Source organism: Falco peregrinus, chromosome 7, assembly GCF_023634155.1.
Source record: "Falco peregrinus isolate bFalPer1 chromosome 7, bFalPer1.pri, whole genome shotgun sequence".
NCBI lineage: Eukaryota > Metazoa > Chordata > Aves > Falconiformes > Falconidae > Falco > Falco peregrinus.
This window is the reverse complement of record NC_073727.1, coordinates 74,721,310-74,743,403: the sequence shown is the minus strand read 5'-3', so window position 1 is coordinate 74,743,403 and position 22,094 is coordinate 74,721,310. Positions and strand designations below refer to the sequence as shown.

Here is a 22,094-nt window from a genome sequence, read left to right as displayed (position 1 = left end):
AAAAAATATAAATCCTAGACATGCTATTTAAAAGTAAAAAATCCTTTTCTTAATATGATTGCCATCCCTGCTCTTCACCATTGCCTGTTCAGTTGTGTCAATGGTGAGGTGCAGAAGGGAGGTGAGGGAAAGAATTAGCCTGATGTTCTCAAACAGCAGCATCTCATCTCGGCAACCAGTTAATACCCATTTAAGTTTTCCACTCCCCTTACACTTGGTACTTAAAAACTTGTAAGTATATTCTGGTTGCCTAATAGAATTCTGGCAATAAACAAAATTACTATCACTGCAGAGGTGCTTACCTAGACTCAACCCTCACCTGTGAGCCATTCTATCAAATGCTGCCCAATTTCCATTGCTAAGGTAGGTGTTGTTCCTGTGCAGGCCTGTATAGGTATACTGCTTGTCCACTTTTTGATGATTCTTAGCCCTTCAAACATGCTGATGTTCTCAATGGCTTCTTACCTTCAAGCCGTGTTGGAACATGCAGTGGCAAACCTTCTTCCTTTCCATTCCCACTCAGAAACCAATTTGAATAAATAAATATGATTTTCACAGGGCAACAAGCAAGTTCATAAAACAAAGCTCCAAAATGGTAGAAATATCAATTTCCTATTCAGTTGTAACACAGAAGATGTAGGAGAATCCTGTTAGTTTTCAAAGTATAATACACTTTTTTTATTTTCTTAGCAGGAACTTTTAAGTCTGTTGAACCACCACCACTGTTCAGGATTCATGAGCTGAGAACACTAGGTCACCAGGAGAAAAGGATGCGAAGTTTTATGAGAGGATCTACAACATCTGCCTCTTTGGTTACCCAGAGGTTGGTAGGAGACCAGACTGTACCACATCCAAAGTGTGTCCAAACCTCTCAGCCAAGACCAACAGAATAATTTTGCAGAAGTGGATCAGTTACGGATGAATCAGCAGAGAACCGTGATGGCCAGCAGAGCCATCTTCAGCTCTGCTACCATAGCTATAGTCATCTCCACTGACCTTTGTCTCTGCCAGCACCAGCAGTTTCATTTAAAAGGTACCACGTCTCACAGCCAAAAGAGATACTAAGGAAATACGGGACAGACTGGCTGGTGATGGGATGAACTAGGAAGGGTATGTTCTATTTAATCCACTTAGGCAACCATATGTAGTGTAAACAATGGTGCCTAACAGGGAAAAGCAAAGGAAGTAAATGAATGTCCACTGAAACTTAAAATTTGGGTTTGGTATAATTTCCCTGTTCCACAGTGCCTGGCATTAGCACTGTCACATCAATCAGTTCTGGTTTTTGTGAACAGGTAGTTGGTATACTGGCTATGGCTTCCAGGGCTGATTAGTTGGCTTGTTCTTCTGTCATTAGTTCTGTCTGGCTTTTTTAAAAAAAACATAGTTCAGCTGAAAAATGAGTTGCTGAAAAGGTGCTTACTAAAGAAAGAAGAGTCTGTGACTCCCATCATAGGCTGGAAATAGATTGCAAATATCAGAAACCCCATAACATACTGACAAGAAGAATAAATATTTCAGTGATAAGAGTTTAATTAAGATAGTGCAAAATATTACAGTTACAGATGCCACCCTGCAGTGACACAGGTCTTCTCATGACATATCTTTCTCAATGCTAATAACAAAAGTATAACGAGAAAAACAAGTTTCAGGGCATATATGCTGCCTATGTCCACTTTTCTTCTATGCCAGATAGTTTCTGTGACCATGTCAATGTAGTAGCATCCCTTTAACTACATGCTCATAGCAATACCTATCAGTTCAGCCTGTAATAGGCTCTGCAGTTCTGAATCATGTTCTTATGACTCAGAACCACTGAAAATTTCAAAAGCATATATTCCATCTTAGTGGTGGAATATGACAAGTTACTGACTTTGAAAAGGAACTTTTTTTCCTTCTTATTCGTGTTTCTATTAAATTCATGCTATCTACCATACAGCTTGTTTACAACCCCTTTTTTCTACAGTGTGGGCTGCTAATCCCATTTTCAAACTCCATTTTGATTTGTGGGGTTTTTACGACTGATAGAAATCCTTTTAGGAACAATTAAATTAAATGTGATGTTTCAAGCACTAAAAAAGTAAATGTATTTTTAATAGAGCAAGCTACTTTCATATGTTTTTCGTGTTGTGTTGAATGACAGCAAATAATTCTAGTCCGTTCCTTCAGGATGATCTCATAATAAAGATATCAGATCTTAATTTTTCACAGGTTACATTTTCTCTAGATACATAAATGTACACAAACTGAAGACTATAATACATCTCGTAATGAAGTACAATGCAGCACTGGATGAACTTTGTTTCTGACTGTCTCCTTACTTATGCGGAAAAGGGGAAAAAATCATTAGGGAAAAAAATCTTAGATGCAAAAGTATCAAGAGAGTGAAGAGTTTTATTAATTTGCTATTACAAAGGAAATTAATATCATGGATAACTCACGTAAAGTGTAAACTCTGAGGTGCTCCTTTTAGTTTCAAATATTGACATAGACTTCTTCTGACAGGGTACATACAATAGGGCAAACTGCAACAGAACTTGTTTAGTCAGTCTTCTCACTGACATCTGTAGTTGTGAAAAGCGTAAGTCTGCCATGATTCTGCAAAACTGAGCTGCTAAAAACCTTCTGCTGTGGATCTTATGGGCAGATAGCAGCAGGATTCAGATTGCTCGTAGCTTTAATTGATGCGATAGCTGTCTTGGAGCCACCCAGTTTAGAGGCCACCTTTGTCCTTGTAAGTGATGTAACAGCATTAATTCATTAGCATCATTGAAAAAATTAGAAATCCAAGTAGCCAATCAACACTTTACTGTGCTAGAGCTGTACAACTGAAAAGTTTATGTATTCTTCAAATATCTTTGAGTCAAAATTCCTGAAAAAAATTCTACATGTATGACAGAAATGACTCTCGTATTCCATTTTGTGCAGAATCTTTTTTTGATACATTTTTGAAGGAAAGCTATATTTTAAAACTTCTCAAAATCAAATTATAACAATCATTTGAGAAAGCCACAGCCAGAAACAAATGGCTGTTGTACAGCAGATAAGTTCTGATCCCCGTTTCTGGATTCAGTCTTCAAATGACATCTACCACATTGCTTACCTGCTGATAGACATTTGGGGAGAGTGAACAATCCCAGCAGGCTTCTATAAGTTCCTGTCTCTTGCCAATGTCTCTGGTGTGTTTGTACTTACCATTTGTAATGTAGTTCAGCATTCCCCGAGGCGTCCAGATATCTACCTTCCCTCCAACTGAATCCCCAACTATAATACTGTGGAGAGATTTCCAAGCAAAACACAGCAGATATGGTCAGGGATCTTTGGCTGTTTAAATGAATACCAAAGAACTCGGGAGCAAATATTTCTGAACAGTCTTGAGACAAAGATTTAGAGTTGCCCTTGAGAAACTCACAATCATATTCACATATTCTCTTTCCTGATGACTTGCTGAGGAGCTTTAGTAAATGGCATTTCTCAGATTCCTATGTTCTGATGCATTCAGAAGGAGAACACTGAGAGAGGTCAGCAATCTTCCTTGAATTTAGAAACAAGTCTAGTAAATATTAAAAGCAACGATCAGATATCTTTATGTAATCCTGTCCTACTGTTTTTGACAACTTTCTTTGTAAAACATTCTCGCAAACTAGTTGTGGAGAGAGCTGTCCATAGTTGAATGAAACAATTTTGTCCTTAGTTTAAAAAGCATGGCTAGACAGGACTGTGAATAATCATTAATTTATTTAGAGGATTATCACATGGTTAAATCTTTTGGTGATATAATCAGAGGTTTACTCTATTCTCTTTCAGTGTCAAAAAAATATTACTATATAGTAATTACGTAGACACATAAATACAATCCAAGCTGCATTAGGTAGAGTGGTTACACTGGTTCTTTATTCATTATTATTTCCTCTACTATGCACTCTTACTTTTTAACCAGTATGCATTGTATTTATACTTTTCATTACTGTCATATTTCATTTTGGCTTTGTCTTATATCCACCTGTTCATAAATAAAGATTTCCCTATATTTTATTTCCAACCTGTTGAAATCAATCAAGCCAGGAAGCCTAGAATATGACATTTTATGTATCTTCACAGCAATCCACTTAGGGCATTCATCATCAAAAACTGTTTTCAAATGCCACTTCTTATTTATTTGATTCAATGAGCAAAATGGAATCAAACTGCATTACTCTGAAGTAAAGAAAAGTTTTTCCTCTAAAACTGGGTAGGATTCCTAAAATTCTGCATCATTCCCTTCGCAAATACTGTGTTTGCAGACATTTCATATTACATTCTGAACTACTCAGTCATCCTTCGGTGTCTATGAGAAAAGTACAGCTGAACGGAGAATATTTCAATAGAAATCCCCATGTGTCTGTGGCTGTAGCAAATAAAAATAGCTAATTAGTTTCTATTTCAGATTTTGCAAAAAGTTCAGAACCCAATGTCATCTTGTAATTATGATGGCTCTCCACTCCTATGCTTGCATAACTCTACTGGCTTCGTTATTTCTTATATGTTTTTAATACAGATTTGCAGTAGCATGAAATCAAACACAGGAAAATGCTAGAGAATGATGAGATATAGTTTAACTTCAGTCATGTTGTAAGCTTCTAAATAAATCCAGGGAGTATTGTAATGGAGACATTCCTCTCTGTGAAAAATACTAGACAAAATCAAACTCAAGCTTTCAGAAAAAGGGAGACTATCCATGAAAATATTTACCATATTATTTCATTAGTTCTAAAGATCTATTTAGTAAAGGACTATATTTGTGATTTAAGGCTGAATCCTACAAAAAGTTCCTTTATTCAACAGATTTCTCATCTTTTCTATAAATATAATGCTCTGTTAAATAGAGATGTTCCAGTAAGTTTCAGATTCCTAGGAGGATTATTTCTTTATCCACACGTTTCCACTATGAAATGTTATGAAATACTATTTTATAGAAATTGCATATATTGCAATACATGTGAATGCAAATCTTGCTCACCTGTCTTCCAAGCAGAAGCATACTGCTTTGTGTAAATAGCTTTTCTTTCATGGCCAACTATGTGTTAAATGCTGCTGGCTTCCTCCCGTGTGTTGAAGGGAAGCATTACAAATGCAGTCTTACATAAAACAACTGCAGTAGCGTTAGGATCCTGTTAGCATAGGTGCTATGCTAACAATTATCGATGTTGACAATGCTAAACTCCAAGGATTACTCAGCAGAAATGATACAAAGAGGGAGATAACAAGAGATAGGAGACCCAGACCTCAAAGTATCCATGGTAGGAAGTGAAAAGAATAGGAGTTGTCTACAATATTGAATCCCATCCTAGGGGTCTTTTTGAATTGTCCTGGGTGTTAGCTTGCCTCAGGAATCTGTTGTCTGAGGCTAACCCGGCCCGGGATATATCTATAAGGAGTGATAAAGTTTCATTTATATGTATCTATCTAAAATATAGATGCTGATTGCAAGCTGACCAAAGGCCAGGAATCCCTATTCAAAGTGCTGATCCTAAAACACAATATCGGTTTACTCTCACATTGCTGAGTGCCACAACACAAAGAGATAAGTCTCTCAAGAATTATTTTTACTTCTTAGAAGGCTAACATGGAATTTTTTAATATGAACTGTGGAACTTCACTGGCATCAGCTGAATCTCCAATTTGGACCAATTCAAGTATTTCACAAAAAAAGCCTGAGTATTACCTAATGGCTGTTACAACTCCAAGGTTTATCAAAAGCCTCTTTTCTAAATTGACTAGCTCTTTCCCAAACATTTCCTACTAAAAGATTCATATAATATTCTAGAATATACTCTCCCAGTTAAAAAGCACAACCATTAAGAAAGAAAAATCATATAATAATGATATAATAATGACTTCACAGAAAAAAATATCTGTTAAATCTAGCTCAATAGGTCTTAATCAAAGGCTTTTGGTTTTGCAGGATCTTTCAGGTTATACTACAGAACACACTTCACACATGGATTCACTCTTACCAGTGTTTAAAGCAGATGAACCCTTTCCCGTAACTTTCAGCTTCGGCTTTAGTGGGCCCATTGTATTTCTGCAAACACATCTTGTGCGCCACAATTAGAGAGTAAAAAGTTAGATGCATCCCTCAGCAAGTAAAAGTAAAGAGTAAAAGGAGAAAAAGGAAGATAGACAAAAAAAAAAATAAAAACCACCACACATAACCAACCACATGAGGGAACAAGAAGTACTCCGCTTCTTCAGTTCTTGTAATGTTCTGCTGCCTTACCTTACAGAAGCTGAAAGAGCAACCAGATGGTAATGTTGTTGACCTGGGGTCTCTTGCCAGCAGCTTCCTGCAGGTGCAGGAAAAGATTTGTCAAAGGCTATTATTAACATCACAATATCCTATACCTAACTCCATTGATCTCTGGGTGGTGAACATCACCCTTCGCCCAGGTGGCTTGTTTACCCAAGAGTCAGGGGTTTGTGGCTTCAATCTTAACTCATCTGTTTGTGGCTCTCTGCTTAAACCACCTTAAAACATCCTTCTCTACAGCCTTTTGGATAACAGGCTGTGTGGTTTCCCAAGGGTGGTGACACAGTCGAACTGGAATTCAGTTTTGCTTAGCTAAAGTCAGTTTGAAAAAGTCCCAGTTAAAAAGAGGTTTAAAAGCCTCTGTTGGCTTTTAAGCTTGCTGTTTAGATAAGAGAGTCTCTGTGTTTGAGCCTTTGTCATATCACAGGAACACCAGATAATTCAGGTTAGAAGGCACCTCCCATGTATTCGTCCACTAAGTGGTACATGTAGGAGGTGACTAAAGTCTAAGTTACGGCCCATCGAGACCTCTGTGTTTCAGAAGTCTGGTGCTGAAGTATAGCGCAATGCTTTGAAAAATCAGGAGTAAAAGCTGAGAAGTTGGTAATGAGTTAATCGTATCTGCTTTGTAAAATGTATTGCATCCTGCTTTCAGGAGGGTGCATGTACTTAAGGAAATTACACTTCATGTTGCTTGAAAGTAATGAATGCTAATGACAGGTAACGGTGTCTTGTTTCAATTAGCACTGCCAAGAGAGCCTGAGGTTTCTGAAGCTCGTGATCACCATATTTTGCAGGAACAGTCTGAGAACTTTAAAATTATATAAACAAGTTTTATTTGTGCTGAATGCATTTGCTTACTGTTTCCTTCCACAGCTGGGCACAATGCAAAAGAACTACATCTCTTTGTAGTTCAATAATTGAAAAAAGAAGAACTCCATGTATGCAAAGCCATATTCTAGCCTCCATTTTTAATAAACATCGTTCATTGTTCACTTTGCTAAAAACCAGAGGAAAATATTTACAAATAAACGCATATAGTGGATTCCTGTGAATATTCAGAAAAGTTCAAGATAAATCAGACGAATGGATAAGCAGTCTGGCTCACAAAACATGAGTTTAAGTCAGGTATTTCATACTAAGAAATTTTCTTCATTTAGGTATTGTTCAAAAAGCTTTCTAATATGAGTTGGAAAAGAATTTGAAGTACCATTTTGGCTCAAATCTATGAAAATGTGTATTATTCAGGGAAATGAAGTTGGAGAACTTAGATCACAATCATGTATTGTGCTATAAATTATATGTTTTCAGAAATGTGTTAAGTATTGTGCTCGCAGACATCAAATATGCAGTATATAAAAAATCACTTCCTTTCTACAGTTGCAATACAGATTGTTTCTTATTTTAATGGTCTGAGTATGAACTTTGTATTCTGTTTATAATGTATTTCAGCTCAGAATGTTCACTGTACAGGATTTTTATCTCACATCCTCATTGTCTGTATGATTGTGTATATTTCTCTAATAAAAACTTACAATAACAATAATGTAGCAATGAATTTTTATGTGCTCTTGCAAGTCTTGCGTTTTGCTGGATGTCATCTCGAGGGTAATAGCTCAAGGCCCTACTCAGTGACCACTGAAAGCAGGACTGCTGTTGATAACTTGTTGGCCTTTGGACTGGGTCCCAAATGCACTCTTTTTAAAGCTGACCTTTGGATGCAGTCGCTTTGTTTTGTAAAATGGATCAGGAAGAAATATTAGCATCTTACCTGCTGACAGAAGATGAGAGTTCTGGGGTCCCTTCTCCTGTAACTCCCCTCACTAGCCCAACACTCTACCCAGAAAAGGAGACAGTAGGCAAAAATTGTATTACATGAGACTTTGCATACAGTGGTCTCCCAGGTGGTGGTGGTATGTCATCTGCCTGTTCTGAACATTTCGTGCAATTTTAGGTCTAAACCATGAGCTCTGTAGATATAACTAGACACATGATTTAACCCAGATGCTGCCTGTGCTCTACTTCGTCTTACATAATCCTGTAATTTTATTTAGCTGGCTACTAGAATCATGGCAAAATAGTACAGAATGCTTAGTATGTTCAACAAATAAAAGATTCTTCTTGTTTGTTTCTTACACCACTTCAATAGGAGGTTGTATATATTTAGATAATTTATTTTCAAGCAACTGGATGCCTCCCATTATCCTGGAAGGCAATGCTCTGCAGTGATTATCTCCTGTAGAGCTTGGCTGGCGTTGGGAAAAAGCTTTAGAAGTATTAACTTAATTTTCATTCATGTCACTCCTATGTCGACTTTCTGCAACTGCTTTAGCAAATTAATTTTGTTTGTCTGAGATATTGACATCGGTGTCCTATCCACTCACATGAATGACTTCTGGCTAAATTACTAAATTAATGCACAACATTTATAGTTGCATTTTCATTTCAAAAAAGTCCTACAGATATTTGTAGCTGAAAACTGACTATGAGAGCGGTGCCTAGCCAGTCAGGGGATGACATGTCCCAAATCAAAACAGTTTGAATATCAGTGATCAGAATACACACAATCAGTGCTCTCAAGTGAGGTACAGCGCATGTTCTCAGAACTTATTCCAAAAATAGTTACAGATAGCTATTAAGCTCAAGAAATTAAAAGTCTGATTACAGATAGTTTGTGAACTAAGAAGTCAAAATTAGTTTAAGAAAATAGTTGTTACAGATTGCTTGCTTATCTCTATTGCATTTTTGAAGTATTTTTACTTACACTCCACTGTCAACTGAGCTTCCCTTTTAAGTGTAAACTAATGTTTTTAAAACAATAATTCAATATGGAAAATAGCCTGTTATATAATGTTATAAATGACGCAATATTGAACTGCTTCTGTTCAGTTTGCAAGAGTCTGTCTCACACAGCATGCAAGGAAAAAGAAGCCAAAGTGACAACAACAAAAAATTAACAGCACGGAAAGTGTTACATTTTCTGTTTGGTTCACTGCAGATGGAAGAAATGCAATATAGTAGAATTCATGGGGTTTGTAGGTTTTTTCTGGGCAGAGACTGATTCTTGTTATGTCTATCTGGTACCTGATAACAGCAGTAGTCTGATCTTGAATTTGGTACCAGGTACCAAAACCACAATGCAAACTGTAAATAATAAAAGCAGTCAAGCAAAAGTGTGAATAGTTCAATTTCCATTTCATTATTTAGGATAACAAAGCTGGTGAAGGGTCAGGAGCACAAGTCTAATGAGAAACAGCTGAGGGAACTGGGATTATTTAGTTTAGAGAGGAGGCAGCTCTGGGTGGGATGGGTCTGGACTTTATTGCTCTCTACAGCTGCCTGAAAGGAGGCTGTAGGCAGGTGGGGCTTGGTCTCTTCTCCCAGATAACTAGTAGCAGAGCAAGAGGAAATGAGCTCAAGTTACATGAGGGGAGGTTTGGACTGGATATTGGGAAAAATTTCTTCACTGAAAGGTTAGTCAAGCATTGGAACTGGCTGCCCAGGGATGTGGTGGGATCACCGTTCCTGGCGGTGTTTAAAAAACATACAGAGGCTGTGCTTAGTGACATAGTTTAGTGATGGACTTGGCAGTCCCGGGTTAATAAACATATAGATGTTGTGCTTAGTGACATAGTTTAGTGATGGACTTGGCAGTCCTGGGTTGATGGTTGGACTTGATGATCTCAAAGGTCTTTTCTAGCCTAAATGATTCTATGATTCTATGTCTTAAAGGTCAAATTTTCTGGCTGTCCACTCCAGGTGATAGCTGGGGATTGCTGATTATCAGGATGTAACTATGATCTGAAATCTTTTGATTACATGTTAATATGACCATACATAATTTTTGTTAATTAACAGAAAACAGTGAAAAAGTGGGTTTGAGACTAAGTCTGACTTTCTACTCCTTGACCCTCACTACTTTCAATATATGTTTTATTGATTACTATATTAAAACTTTCTGTGGGTGTGCAATAACTGCATAAGGAAGAGGGCTGTGGAGAATCAGGTTCCTCTCTACAAGCAGCAGAAACATTCTTTCTTCTTCAGAAGCAAAGCTGAAAACCTCTCAGTGTTTTTAGTAAAGATAAGTACTTAACAGGTTCCGCACAATAAAATACACTCAGCTCTGGGGAAAATAAACTATGTTGAGTTTGATACCACATAAATGTTTGGATTTACAGATAAATGAGATTAACACCTCTTTTGGCAGTTTAACAGTAGTGAATAATAAAGTGAATGGTCTTATTTCAGACCTTATTTTTGCAAATAGAATTTCTGTCAGTGTTTGTCAAGATCTCCTAGGTTTACATATTTAGGACCAAATCTGTTTTATGCTCAGTAGATAAAAAATTTGATGTGCTGTATAATAGCTGTTATTGTCACTGAAATATTTTCCTTCATATTTTTAAAATTCTCACTGTCCCTGAGACTAGCTGGACTATGATATCATGTAAAAATGTTAAAATACATTTCATTTTCTGTGTTCTGTTTTTGTTTGGAGTTGGTTACCTATGACAATAGTGACATGGCTATCTGAATCTGTTACAGTGTGCCTGAATATTATGACTATGGTCACGGAACAAGCGAAGAGGCTTATGACAGCTATGGTAAGGTCTATTCTTTCTTCAGGAATAGCGTGAAATCATAAGAAAAAATCTGTCACTGAAAATGCAGAAATTACTTCCATATACTTTTCTTTCTTTCTCTGCTTTTACAAAGACCAAACAAAATGGATTTGTCTAACTTTAGGGAGAGGTTTGACTTACTGAAGTTGGGCCAGAAAATTTGACAGATCAATTTTGATCAAAATTACAAAGCCAATTAATCACAGTCACAAATCAGTTTAACAGCAACACTGAAGTTTCTGATTAGTGCCTGAATGTATTTCACAGTCTTACGTTTCAGTCTGCTTGATGTGCCAACAATAGTATGCATCTGCTACTGCCATATGCATCACTTCAACCAGCAAGTTTTGTGAGATTTTGAAATACAGGCTTAATCAAAGTGGAAGGAGAGGGTGCTGTACCACCGTGGGAACCCCCACCGCAGCGAGACGAAGGAGTACCTCATGCCACACCAGTCACTACGAGTAGAGGGAGTGCTGTAGTCTTTGCACCTCCCCACTGAAGCTGTGTCAGAGCCGGAATAGTTCCACTTTATGGGAACCGAGGGCATGAGAGGAAAAGAAAGTGTTGCTCCAGTGTGTATAGCCTGTTTTCTAGGTCTGTTGTTTGATAGTAGTAATGGGTTTCAATAACTAGGATCTGGTCCATCTTTTCCTATCAATATTTTTTCGGTACATTATACCATCAGATGGCACAGCAAATCTCACTCTGAAGTTTTCACTGAAATAGCAGAGCGAAGCTGACTATTGTCAGATTAGTGACTGACTTTAGTATATTCAGCAGAGGTGTCATGCTTGATTTACTACTACTAATAAAGTATCATAAGTTTACATTGTGACTTCCAAAGCATTGAGAAAGTGAGAGCTGTTTGAAATGATGCTGCAGGTAAAAGTTACAGTAAGAGGTTATATAAGGATTGCTGCTTGAAAGAAATAATTTTATTCATGCAGCTGTGAAGCAAATGTAATACAAAGTTGCAGTTTCCTTTGTACAGAAATCATGAGACATTACTGAGATGTCAAAATTATTGCATTGCATAATCAGAAATATTGTTTTGTGTAATCAGTACTCACAATACATCTGGATAATACAATTTGCAGCTGAGCACATTTTCAGCGCTAAACAAGTAATAATAATAATAATTTATCCATACAAATGTGTGGTTCAGTTACCTGTTGTTTAGTTTCCTTTTTGTACAGGCTTTCTTAATACCTGCAGTGAAAGGCCTTTCCTCCCCTCTACAGATCCCCTCTCCACCTATCTTCCCAAACGCAGTGCTAAGGGTTTGGGTGATGCAGAAAAGCATAGTCTTGGGCTCAGCAGTAAGAATTACCCGCTGCTTAACTTTTAACTAGACTCCCCCACACTGAATCTCCATGCGTTTGGGTAAGACATTTAATGTCACTCTTCCTCCAATCCCTCATTTGTAAAACCAGAAAAATATTACTTGTTTTCCCAGCAGGGGTTTTGAGTGGACTAATTAGCTAAAGCTTACAAAGTGTTCAAAGATTGGGATCATGACTTAATTTATGCTCTGCATGAAGCTACTTCCCGCCCCCCCCCCCCCCCCCCCCCCCCCCCATTCAGCAGCTGAAACAAACTCAAAATGCCTGGGTTTGCTTTGCTAGACCGTGTCTTAAAATACATGGTTGATAACTGTGGACTGGCTTTTTTGCTGTTTTCTGAGCTGGTTTTTGAATACAAAGGTCTGGAGCAGTTTTACTGATAAAATGGAATAAACTTTAAAATGGAGTAATATTCCAAATTACAATTTTTCTACTTTTTGTAATCAGATGCATTTATATGTGAGTGTTTGTGCTCCTGTTGGTTCACTTACCGTAGCATTGAATTTGCTGGTGCATTGCTCTGGAAGCCTGTGCGTGAACTTCCATCATCCCAAAATCACCACCATTTATCTGAGGAGGTAATCTGAATATACAGAGATATAGAACATATGCTTGACTTCCTCGCTTTCTGAATTCTTGGTACATATACTGATATTCTTTCTATATCTGACTTTTTCAGTGCCTCCCACCTAGCCAACAAGCAGTCTGGTGCCACCCCTTCTCATCCTCATGTAGCTTTTATCTTAATTCTCTGTTCACAGAGAACTCTTCCTAGTTCTTTGCTTTTTAAGAATGTTTTGCAATTCTTTGTGAGTCTTCTGAATTGATCCCACTGTATAAAACCAGCTGTCCCTTCATTTTTCACCATCCTGCAGAAATCAAGTCTTTCTTTCAGCACAGTTCAGTTTCACACCTTGTTTTACCTTCCACAGCAAGGTTATATTCCTCCTCTACAATTCTTTCTGGTACACATCAGTAATCGGAAATCTCCCAAACTCTGAATAAAACCACACACAAATGATACATGAACATAGAACTGGTGTCTTCTTGTTGTTGTCTCTTAGACGTTTTGTGTAACAACTTGTCTTTTTACCCTTATCCCTTCCAATAACGGTATCAGAATTATCAAAAAAAGACTAGCTTGGCATTTCTGTATTTTCTCCTGTGCATCCTCTTGCTTCCAATTTATCTTTAGAGAGGAAAGTTCTCAATCCCAGGAAGGTTTTCTTTTATTCTTTTTCATGAAGTAGATTCGACCCAATAACTATACTATTTTGTAATTACAAATTATTTTTTAAGTATAATACAGAGCTGTGTCTAGTTTGTGAAGTATTCTTACAGCACCACAGTACTCCTACCTGAGCTGCCTGCTCTGACCTTTCTTTCTGTCTGGGCTCCTGAGAAGTAGCTTGTGGTTTTTGTCTCATGGGCGCTTCTATGCTCCTTTTAAAAGAGCTTGTGGAGAAGCCTGACCGGGGGCACTGTTTCCTCAGAAGTTCTTAAGATTTATGCATTTGTGGGTTGTTCATGGTAGATTTGCAAAAATGACAGGGGTGTTTCAGAGCAGAGCCCACGTGAATACCATGTCATTCTCAGGAAGTTCATCTTTCTTTTGGTTAGATGGCATACTAAAAAAGTGGCCTAAGTTGCTTATCTGAGGCTGGGCAAGATGAATTCTTACACACTATTTGCCATTGTAAAATCTACAATTTGAGTTAGTTGCCTTGACTCAGTGTTCAGTTTCTGATGTGAAGGTTCCTGAGATTTCAAACCCCTCCAAATCCAACCAAGGAACTTACCAAGACAATAGCAAAACAGCTTAGAAGGCTATATGTAAACCCCACGCTATTTCCCATGACTGAGGTGTCCCATGAATAAAAATTCATAGCACAGAACCCTCTCATGCAGCTAGACAATTTTGTGTCTAACTATTGTGATTTGATACGCTGGCCACCCTGTCTCTCAGAAGGATCAAAGTAGAGAGACTTCAAAGCATTCCCTGCAGCAACCTCTGGGCACCTGGAAATACTCTACTAAGGAATTATGAGATTCCTACAAATTTTTTATAGGATCAGAATTATGCAGCTATGCTAGAGAAATTTGAAGATCACTGCTGTGGGCTGAGAAACATAAATTCAGGACATATGCCTGAAAATCTTGGTGGAAGTAGGCCTTACGGGCTTCCTCATGTGAGTGATATGGACGTACCTTTAGCAGGCACTTTAAAAGGCCAGTCACTTAAAGTACTGTACAATTTTCAAAAATGTAAAGCATCCTGACCTATAATCACACTCTGTAAACATTTATGATACTTATACCACTGAAGGTCTTGATATCTTCAGATATGAATTTATATTTAGGAGTCTAAATAGTGTCGTTTTAACTTGATGGTAATGCTTCCGTTTTAAAACGGAAAGCATGAAATTGGATTAATTTATGAACAAAACGTTTATATCCATTGCTGTCCTTATACTTTAATAATTTTGTGGTTTCCCTTCTGGCACTGTTGTCATCTGAGGAGGTATCTAGTGAAAACATTAATTTAATGATTTGTCTTATAAATTGATTAGGATAAAATGTGCAACTAAAAATTGTGTAACTAAGATCCATTCCTGCCCATATGTGATGTCACGCCCAAGTCCAAAAAGCACCTTCACTGGACAGGAGCACTGTAAAGGAAAAGCCTTTTGTAAACTATTCACGTCCCCATTTCTTTCTCCTTTTTCCTGTTTTTTAGAGGAACCAGGAATTTTGATACAAGTGTTGTGCTGTGTTGGGCCACTTTAGAAAGATAAAAGAGATGATATGACGTGCTAGCAAGGCACATCCAGTACCTTATAAGCTATATTAATTGTATCTGACCTGCCTCGGAGTTGTTCCATCTGAATTCTTTTCTTCCCTTGCACCGGTCAGAGCACTCAAGGTTTTCTTTATCAGATATTTCTGTCTGAGTTCTTCCAAAGGCTTCGGACTCTAGCAGATGAACTCTGCCACTTTCTGCAGCAGAAGTTTGAAGAGGCTCCTGCCTCTGCTTCCAAAGGCTGAAACTGCCATAGCGAGGATGGAGGAAAGTAAAGAGTGTGCCTGCTGTCACATGGTATAGCTCACAGCCTGGTGTACGTACTGCCTTGGATATTACCTGAAAATGGTGGCCATCTGTGTTTTTATGCCAGGTCATGAACTGCAGTATCTGAGAGGACAGTAGACATGGACTTCTGTTGCTACTATCAAAAAAGCAGAAACCTTAGGCAAAGGGTGAAAGGAGAGGGTTAAAATCTATAACCTCCTAAACCACCACAATTAAATTAGAATAACACCATATGTCAAAAGCCTTAGGCAAGAGTTAGGAAGCTTAATCTGTACCTTGTCGCCTGTACAAATAGGTAATACATAAGTGAGCTCCACTCACATTCCTGCTGCTCTTCAGGAAGAGCTCACAAGACTGTTTACTGCATGCGCAGCCATTGTGTCAAGGAGACATTATTTCAGTATGTTTTTATCTTCACCAAAAATTTTCAAATGCACACATTGCAATAATTGCCACATTCTCTAGTGCATATTCTACTCCAGTTTAGCATTAAGTGCTCACTTGTAAACAACTGGTATTTGGTTTTAGGATAATTTCATCTTTAATTAAAATTGGAGAGTATAACTGTTTGGTATAATTCCTTTTAATGTAAGACATCATATAAGTTGTAAAATGTTGCTACAATGATTTAACTGACTATTTCACAAATAATTTCCCACCAGTCACTCAATATGAGAGCTTTGCAGTTGTGATGACAATTAATTTATGAAGTAATGCCCTACACAGACAGCACTTTATAAACAAATTCTTTATAGGGCTTTATAGGGCTAACTACTAAAAATGTATAGCAATGTTCCAGTAGTGTTTTATTATCTTGTTTATATTTGGAGTTTGTGTTTGTCCTGAAGTGCATCTTATCTAGTATTTTTATATATATTTTTTTTTTAGAATACCAATGATAGCTTCTGCTAAACAGGGTAAAGTAAAAATAACTATGTAATGATGAAACTTGGACAGGAAAGAGTTTGTGGAGGGTTCAAACTTCAGGAATTCTGATAAATAGGTTGATTAAGAGTTGTTACCTTAGGAGAAAAATTCTCATAGTTTGTTATGAGACATAAGGATGCTCATTTCATGCAGAAACTTGAGTAACTACCATCCTAGTTTGAAATAAACCCTGTATTGATTTACCTGTGTCAGTGACAAAGCTAGATGAAGCCATGCTGCAATGTATACAGAAAAGTGTTTATAAATTTTGAAAAAGCACTTCTTAGCAATTGCTCTGCAGGTAAAGATATAAGAGGTTTGTTCAGCTTCCTTCCTCCTTATTTTTAATAACTTTAGTATTGCAGATCATTAGTCCTAATATTCATTAAGCTCAGGGTGCTAAAGGTTCCTTACCTTATTATTTTCTAGCCTAGTCCCATTTAGGTCTTCAAATGTAAGCAACCAAATAAGGTAGTGACTGTTACACAGATGTAAGAGACAGTGGTCTGATCCTCCTCATTACAGTGTTTGACTTCCCATAGCTTGTGATTACAGGTAAGATCTTTACTAACACTGATTAATAAAGTCTTAATAATGTGCACTGATCATTCATTTATATCATCTGAGTATATACATTTGGTATCTGATAGAAAATATCACTGGCAACATACCAAAGAAAACTTCCTTTGGTTTCTAGGTCTTGAAGCATCTTAGTATTGATTAGGCATCTCAGAGGTAACAGGACACAGACCGTGCCAATGTGGTGGAGGTTTTTCTGCTGTGCCTCAACAGAGCACTGGGCAGGCAGATTAGCACGTGCTGGGTGCTTCTGCACTGGCATAGCACCAGGAGTGCTCTGTTGAAGCAGATCTCCCAGTTGTCTCCATCTATCACTCTTCCTCTCACATCACTGAGTGGGCTCCAAGTACATGACTTTTAGTTTGAAACTAAACCAAAGATGCAGTCCCATCCGTTTGTGAGAATTAAGTTCAGAGGCTAAACTAGAAAAATTCTCTAAAAGCCGTTTAGTATGAACATGAGGTCCACAGCATCAGCTGTTTCACTCTGCAGATCATTCCTACTTGTATGCATTGTGTGCTAATACTAGTAGAGCTCCTGAGTCCTGATGCCTCTCCAGCTGTCCAGGCTAATGACTTTCCTGCATGTGCCATGGTTCTCTCCCAAACGATGCTGGAGCATGCTATGGGCCTGCATGATTGCCTTTATTTTGCACTGATAGAGGCATCTGGTCTCTCCCTGAACGCGAGGCAGGTGTACACCCAGCCCTGGGAACTCAGAAGTGCTCCTGAGTCTTCCTCTACTCTGCTTTATTTTTCTTCCATCAGAAACAGGAGTTGTTGAAGACTTCTACTACAAATGGAGAGAAGATATACCAAATAAATTTTCCTCCTTTAATCTTCTATTTCAGCCATTCCTATACTTATTAGGGTGTCAGAGATCCAATTCCTACTCTGTGGGACAGAATGAACTGTCAAAAGCATCTGCTTGATTTTTATCAATTCTTTTACTGGAAGAAGCACCTTAGCTGTCTCCAAAATACTATTTATTCCCTCAGAAGAGATTTATGATTTTCATAAGAGCATGATTTTGAAAGTCTGCAGGAAAAGGAGCACATTATGAATTCGGCTATGACGGCTACTGTGGGGATGATGCTAAAGTTATTTCTGTTTTGTCAAATCAGTGTTTTAATTAGGCTATAATTCTTCAGAAAGTTCCATATTTAAACCTGTCACATTCTTTTAACTGACTGTATATCCTAAATTTTTTGTACTTCAGCTATTATGCTACAACATTGAAAAAAATCCACATGTAGCATGAGAGAAGAGAGTACTTTTAATTTATAGTGACTTGTGCCTCCTCTATTACCACTGAATTATAAATCATTTCCTATGACACAGTAAGAATAAGTAAATCATGCAAAACTTTCCTATGTAGTATTTCAAATTGTAATTTCACTGCCTTTCACTGTGGGAACCACAGAGTTGGAGAATCTAAGACAAAAGTCCTGCAATACTGATGTGCATGTAGTAGTGACTGTCTGTGTAATTCCAGACACAGTATACCACTGCATGTTTCATGTTGTATTGCCATTAAGTAATGGAAAAATAATTTTAACTGAAAATTAGAGAAAAATAAAACTCCCTCCACACTGTCACTTGCACACCCACCTCACAGCAACACTGATAATAGCCTGTCTCCTCCCTGTGTTGCAGTTTCCCAAGCTAGTTACCTGTGCACTCTGATGCTGCTCCTTTCCTGTCTGAGGCAGATGTTCACTGCAGAAGTGGCTGAAGCCTTGTAAGAAATTATTTTCTCCAGTAGTCTTTACTGCTTCTCTTGCTGACATTACTTAACCTGCAGGGAGAGCTGGCAGAGTGGAGTGCACGAGCACTCCTCCTCTGCTCCAGGGCTGGTCAGCTGGAGGATTTATGCGCTTCTCCACTATCAGTGTAAGCCAGGGCAGCTCACAATACTGAAGTAGATTTGGAGTACTCATGCGGTCTAATTTGTTAGCCCTCCTGAAGAGAAGGTACTGTCAAGCATAGGGACGGTAGTCTTTTAAAACAGTTACAGCTAAGTTCAGAAAGTAGACTATTAAACCATAAGGTTTTCCAAGCATTTTTAGGTTTTAAGCCATATATATTGCATATGCAGTAGATTTTGTAAAATAAGTGGTACTTAGCATGGCATAAATAAGCATAGTGGTTTTGAGCCTGTGTTTGAAAACATTGTCTTCTGACAGGATTCCGCATTTCAATTAGAAAGGTACCATTTGTGATTTGAAAGATAGCCATTTCAGCTTTTCTTCTCACAAAATTATAAAATGCATGGATATAAAGTCAGAAAATCCTGTGTGTGTTGCAGGCTTTGCAGATAAGCGAAAATAGAGCAGAAAGTGAAAAAATAAGCAGATACTCTCATTAAAAGAAAAACGAGACAAAAACTGTTACTGAATTTGTGTCTAAAATAATACATATATGTCTAGTTATGACACAAGAAAAGTACAACTGTCTTTTCCATGTGGATTTATGGGGTGAAATCCCAGCTTTTCACTGTTAGTTGAACTTCAGTCAGTAGCTTGTGTAGGGCAAATTTTCCAACCATTGCTTTGTACGTTGTTTCCACCCATCTTTCCATGGAAGGAGAAGTTTGGAAGTTTGCTAGAAAGACAGCACAAATTCAATTATCCTAAGAAAATCATTCTAATTTTCAGTGTTCTCTTTTTAAAGTTAAATGTCTGGTTTCTAGTGGGTCTTCTGCTCAGCAGATATACATCACTTCCCTCTTACTGCTCAGGCAATTAATTACATCTCAGAACACCCAAGGGAGGGAGGTGTTCCTGTCTTATTCTACCAGTGAGGAAGCCATACCACGAAATATTAAACAATTATCCAAGGTCACTGAGCAAACAACAAGTAGAGCTAGGAATCACAAATCCTGAATTCCACTTATGCTCCATCACTAGTGTGGTGTGCTCTCTCCAAATGTGCGCTGTTGTGGTTTAACCCCGGCTGGTAACTAAGCACCACGCAGCCGCTCACACGCTGCCCCCTCACCCAGAGGGATGGGGAGGAGAGTTAGAAAGGAATGTAAAACTTGAGGGTTGAGATAAGAATAATTTAATAATTGAAATAAAATAAAAATGAAAGAGCAATAATAATAACAACAATAATGATTATAATGAAAAGGAGGGAGAGGGGGAGAGAAATTAAATCCAAAGGGAAGGGAGAAAAGAAAACAAGTGATGCCCAATACAACTTCTGACCTCCCGCTGACTGATGCCCAGCCAGTCCCTAGCAGTGACTGGCAGTCCCTGGCCAGACCCCACCCCAGTTTATATACTGAGCATGGTGCCCCATGGTATGGAATTCCTCTTTGGCTAATTAAGGTCATCTGTTCTAGCTGTGTCCTCTCCCAGTTTCCCATGTCCCTCCAGCCCTCTCTCTGGCAAAGCCTGAGAAACTAAAAAGTTCTTGAATTTGTATAAGCATCACCCAGCAACACCCAAAACCATCCGTGTGCTGTCAGCTTTGTTCTCCCACCAAATCCAAACCACAGCACTGCACCAGCTACTGAGAAGAAAATTAATTCTGTCCCAAACGAAACCAGGACAATGCAATGTAATGGCCTTGCAAAGAAGGCAGAGCTATTTTTCCTTGTAGGAAAGAAAACTATTTTATTCTGAATTAAAAGCAAATTTTATGTTTCTAATAACACTGAAAGCTAAATGGCAAATCAAATTAAACCTTATCTTGATTGCAGTTATATACATCCTAACTATCTAAACAGAATAGCTCTTTTTATCTCTTCCTGGCCACCTGTCCTAAAATAATTGATTGGAGATGAATAAAATTATGCCCAAAAATTGTGGGCAATATTCAGACGTTAGATAAGTTACCAGGAAGAAGAAGTGATCAAGTCTTTATTATTACAGGGACTAAGCAATGAATATAAATGTAAAATCATTAGGAAATAACATATTCATATGCAAGTCACATGCTGTTAATATGTATTTTTTAATTTTAAAACATCTGTTAATATGATCTGCCTTTTAATTTCTCGTATTGTTACCCTCTTTGCATTTATGAAAGAGTTTTATTCAAGGCCAGAAAATTCCATGACAAGGTTGCAGAATGCTGACTGAAGAGTAGAAGTGCTATGAATACGTGCTTTTCTTGAATTTTGTGCTAGAAGACGTTTAAGCATCAGATGATAGCCACTGCTTTGGGTAGAATTTTGAGGTATATGGACCACCATGATTTTTTTTCTGTGTTTTCAATATACAGAAGTAAAATACTAAGACAGAAACAACATCTTATGTATCTACCTCTTTTACACATCGTACCATTTAGTGACCCCACATCCAAAGGAATTTCGGGGGCTAAAAATACTGTGACCTTTTTTTCATTCTGACTTTCCAGTGAGAAAAAGACCTAACTTAAATTCTGTATTTGAACAGTAGATCAGAGCTACTGAGTCTACTAACAATTGATCAAACAATAATCTTAAAAATAGTCTCAGCTAATATAACAATAATATCTAATAGATACTGGATGTATTTATACAACTCAAGGAACACAGCAACTAAGAGTCTATCTCGATTGTAAAAAGCAGTGCAAAAATACTAACACGTAATTTCAATTATTCATAAACCAAGGGTGCTGATTACCTGTGATAATAGCTATTAATCTATGTATCCCAAATGTGAGCTTCAAATATCGAGTCACAGGGAGCATACAGCAAATTGAAAGAAGTATCCAGTGTAATTAAAAGAGCTGTGCCCATGACTTCACATTTCTTATCAAAGTAGCCACCCAAAAATTTGCTACAATGCTGGTTACCGCACCCAAAGCAACCCTCATGCCCAAGCACACTCAGATTCCTCACCTCTAAACTGTTTTATGATGCCATAACTTATACTTTTAGTTTCTGAAAGCAAAGCATATAGTATTTCTTCTCTAGGTAAGAATGGCAACATCTGGAAGATGTTACAAGTTGGCAATAACACCAAATTCCTGGAGAAACTGGACCCCCAGCCCTCAATTATTAAGCTGCCTGCATGGATTTCTTTTCAGTCACAGTCTGTGACACCCGGTAGCACTGGGGACAGACAGAAGTGGAAAGGACAGAGGGCGAGAGGAGCGCATTAGGGCAGAGGGGCTGGATGGCAGGCTGGACATCACTGAAGGAGCAGGGAGGTTGGACTCCACAGGGTTTCTTTGCATGGGAGTCAGGAGGAAAAGGAATCAATGACCTCCTTGCACATCCCTTCAGCTCTTGAGCACGCTGATTCACAG

The 22,094-nt window shown here is 37.9% G+C and overlaps 1 protein-coding gene across 6 annotated transcripts in view; it reads left to right on the top strand.

Annotated features, from left to right (window-relative positions):
* KHDRBS2 (KH RNA binding domain containing, signal transduction associated 2) overlaps nucleotides 1-22,094 on the top strand; it is a 393,310-nt gene that overhangs the window by 329,960 nt on the left and 41,256 nt on the right. For all 6 annotated transcript variants that reach the window (XR_008748216.1, XR_008748214.1, XR_008748217.1 and 3 more), the window contains exon 8: nucleotides 10,838-10,896. Coding sequence is in view for 1 of the 6 variants with exons in the window: in XM_055811149.1 (XP_055667124.1) it covers nucleotides 10,838-10,896 (59 nt within the window). In the remaining 5 variants the exon portion in view is untranslated. The remainder of the gene's footprint in view (nucleotides 1-10,837; nucleotides 10,897-22,094) is intronic.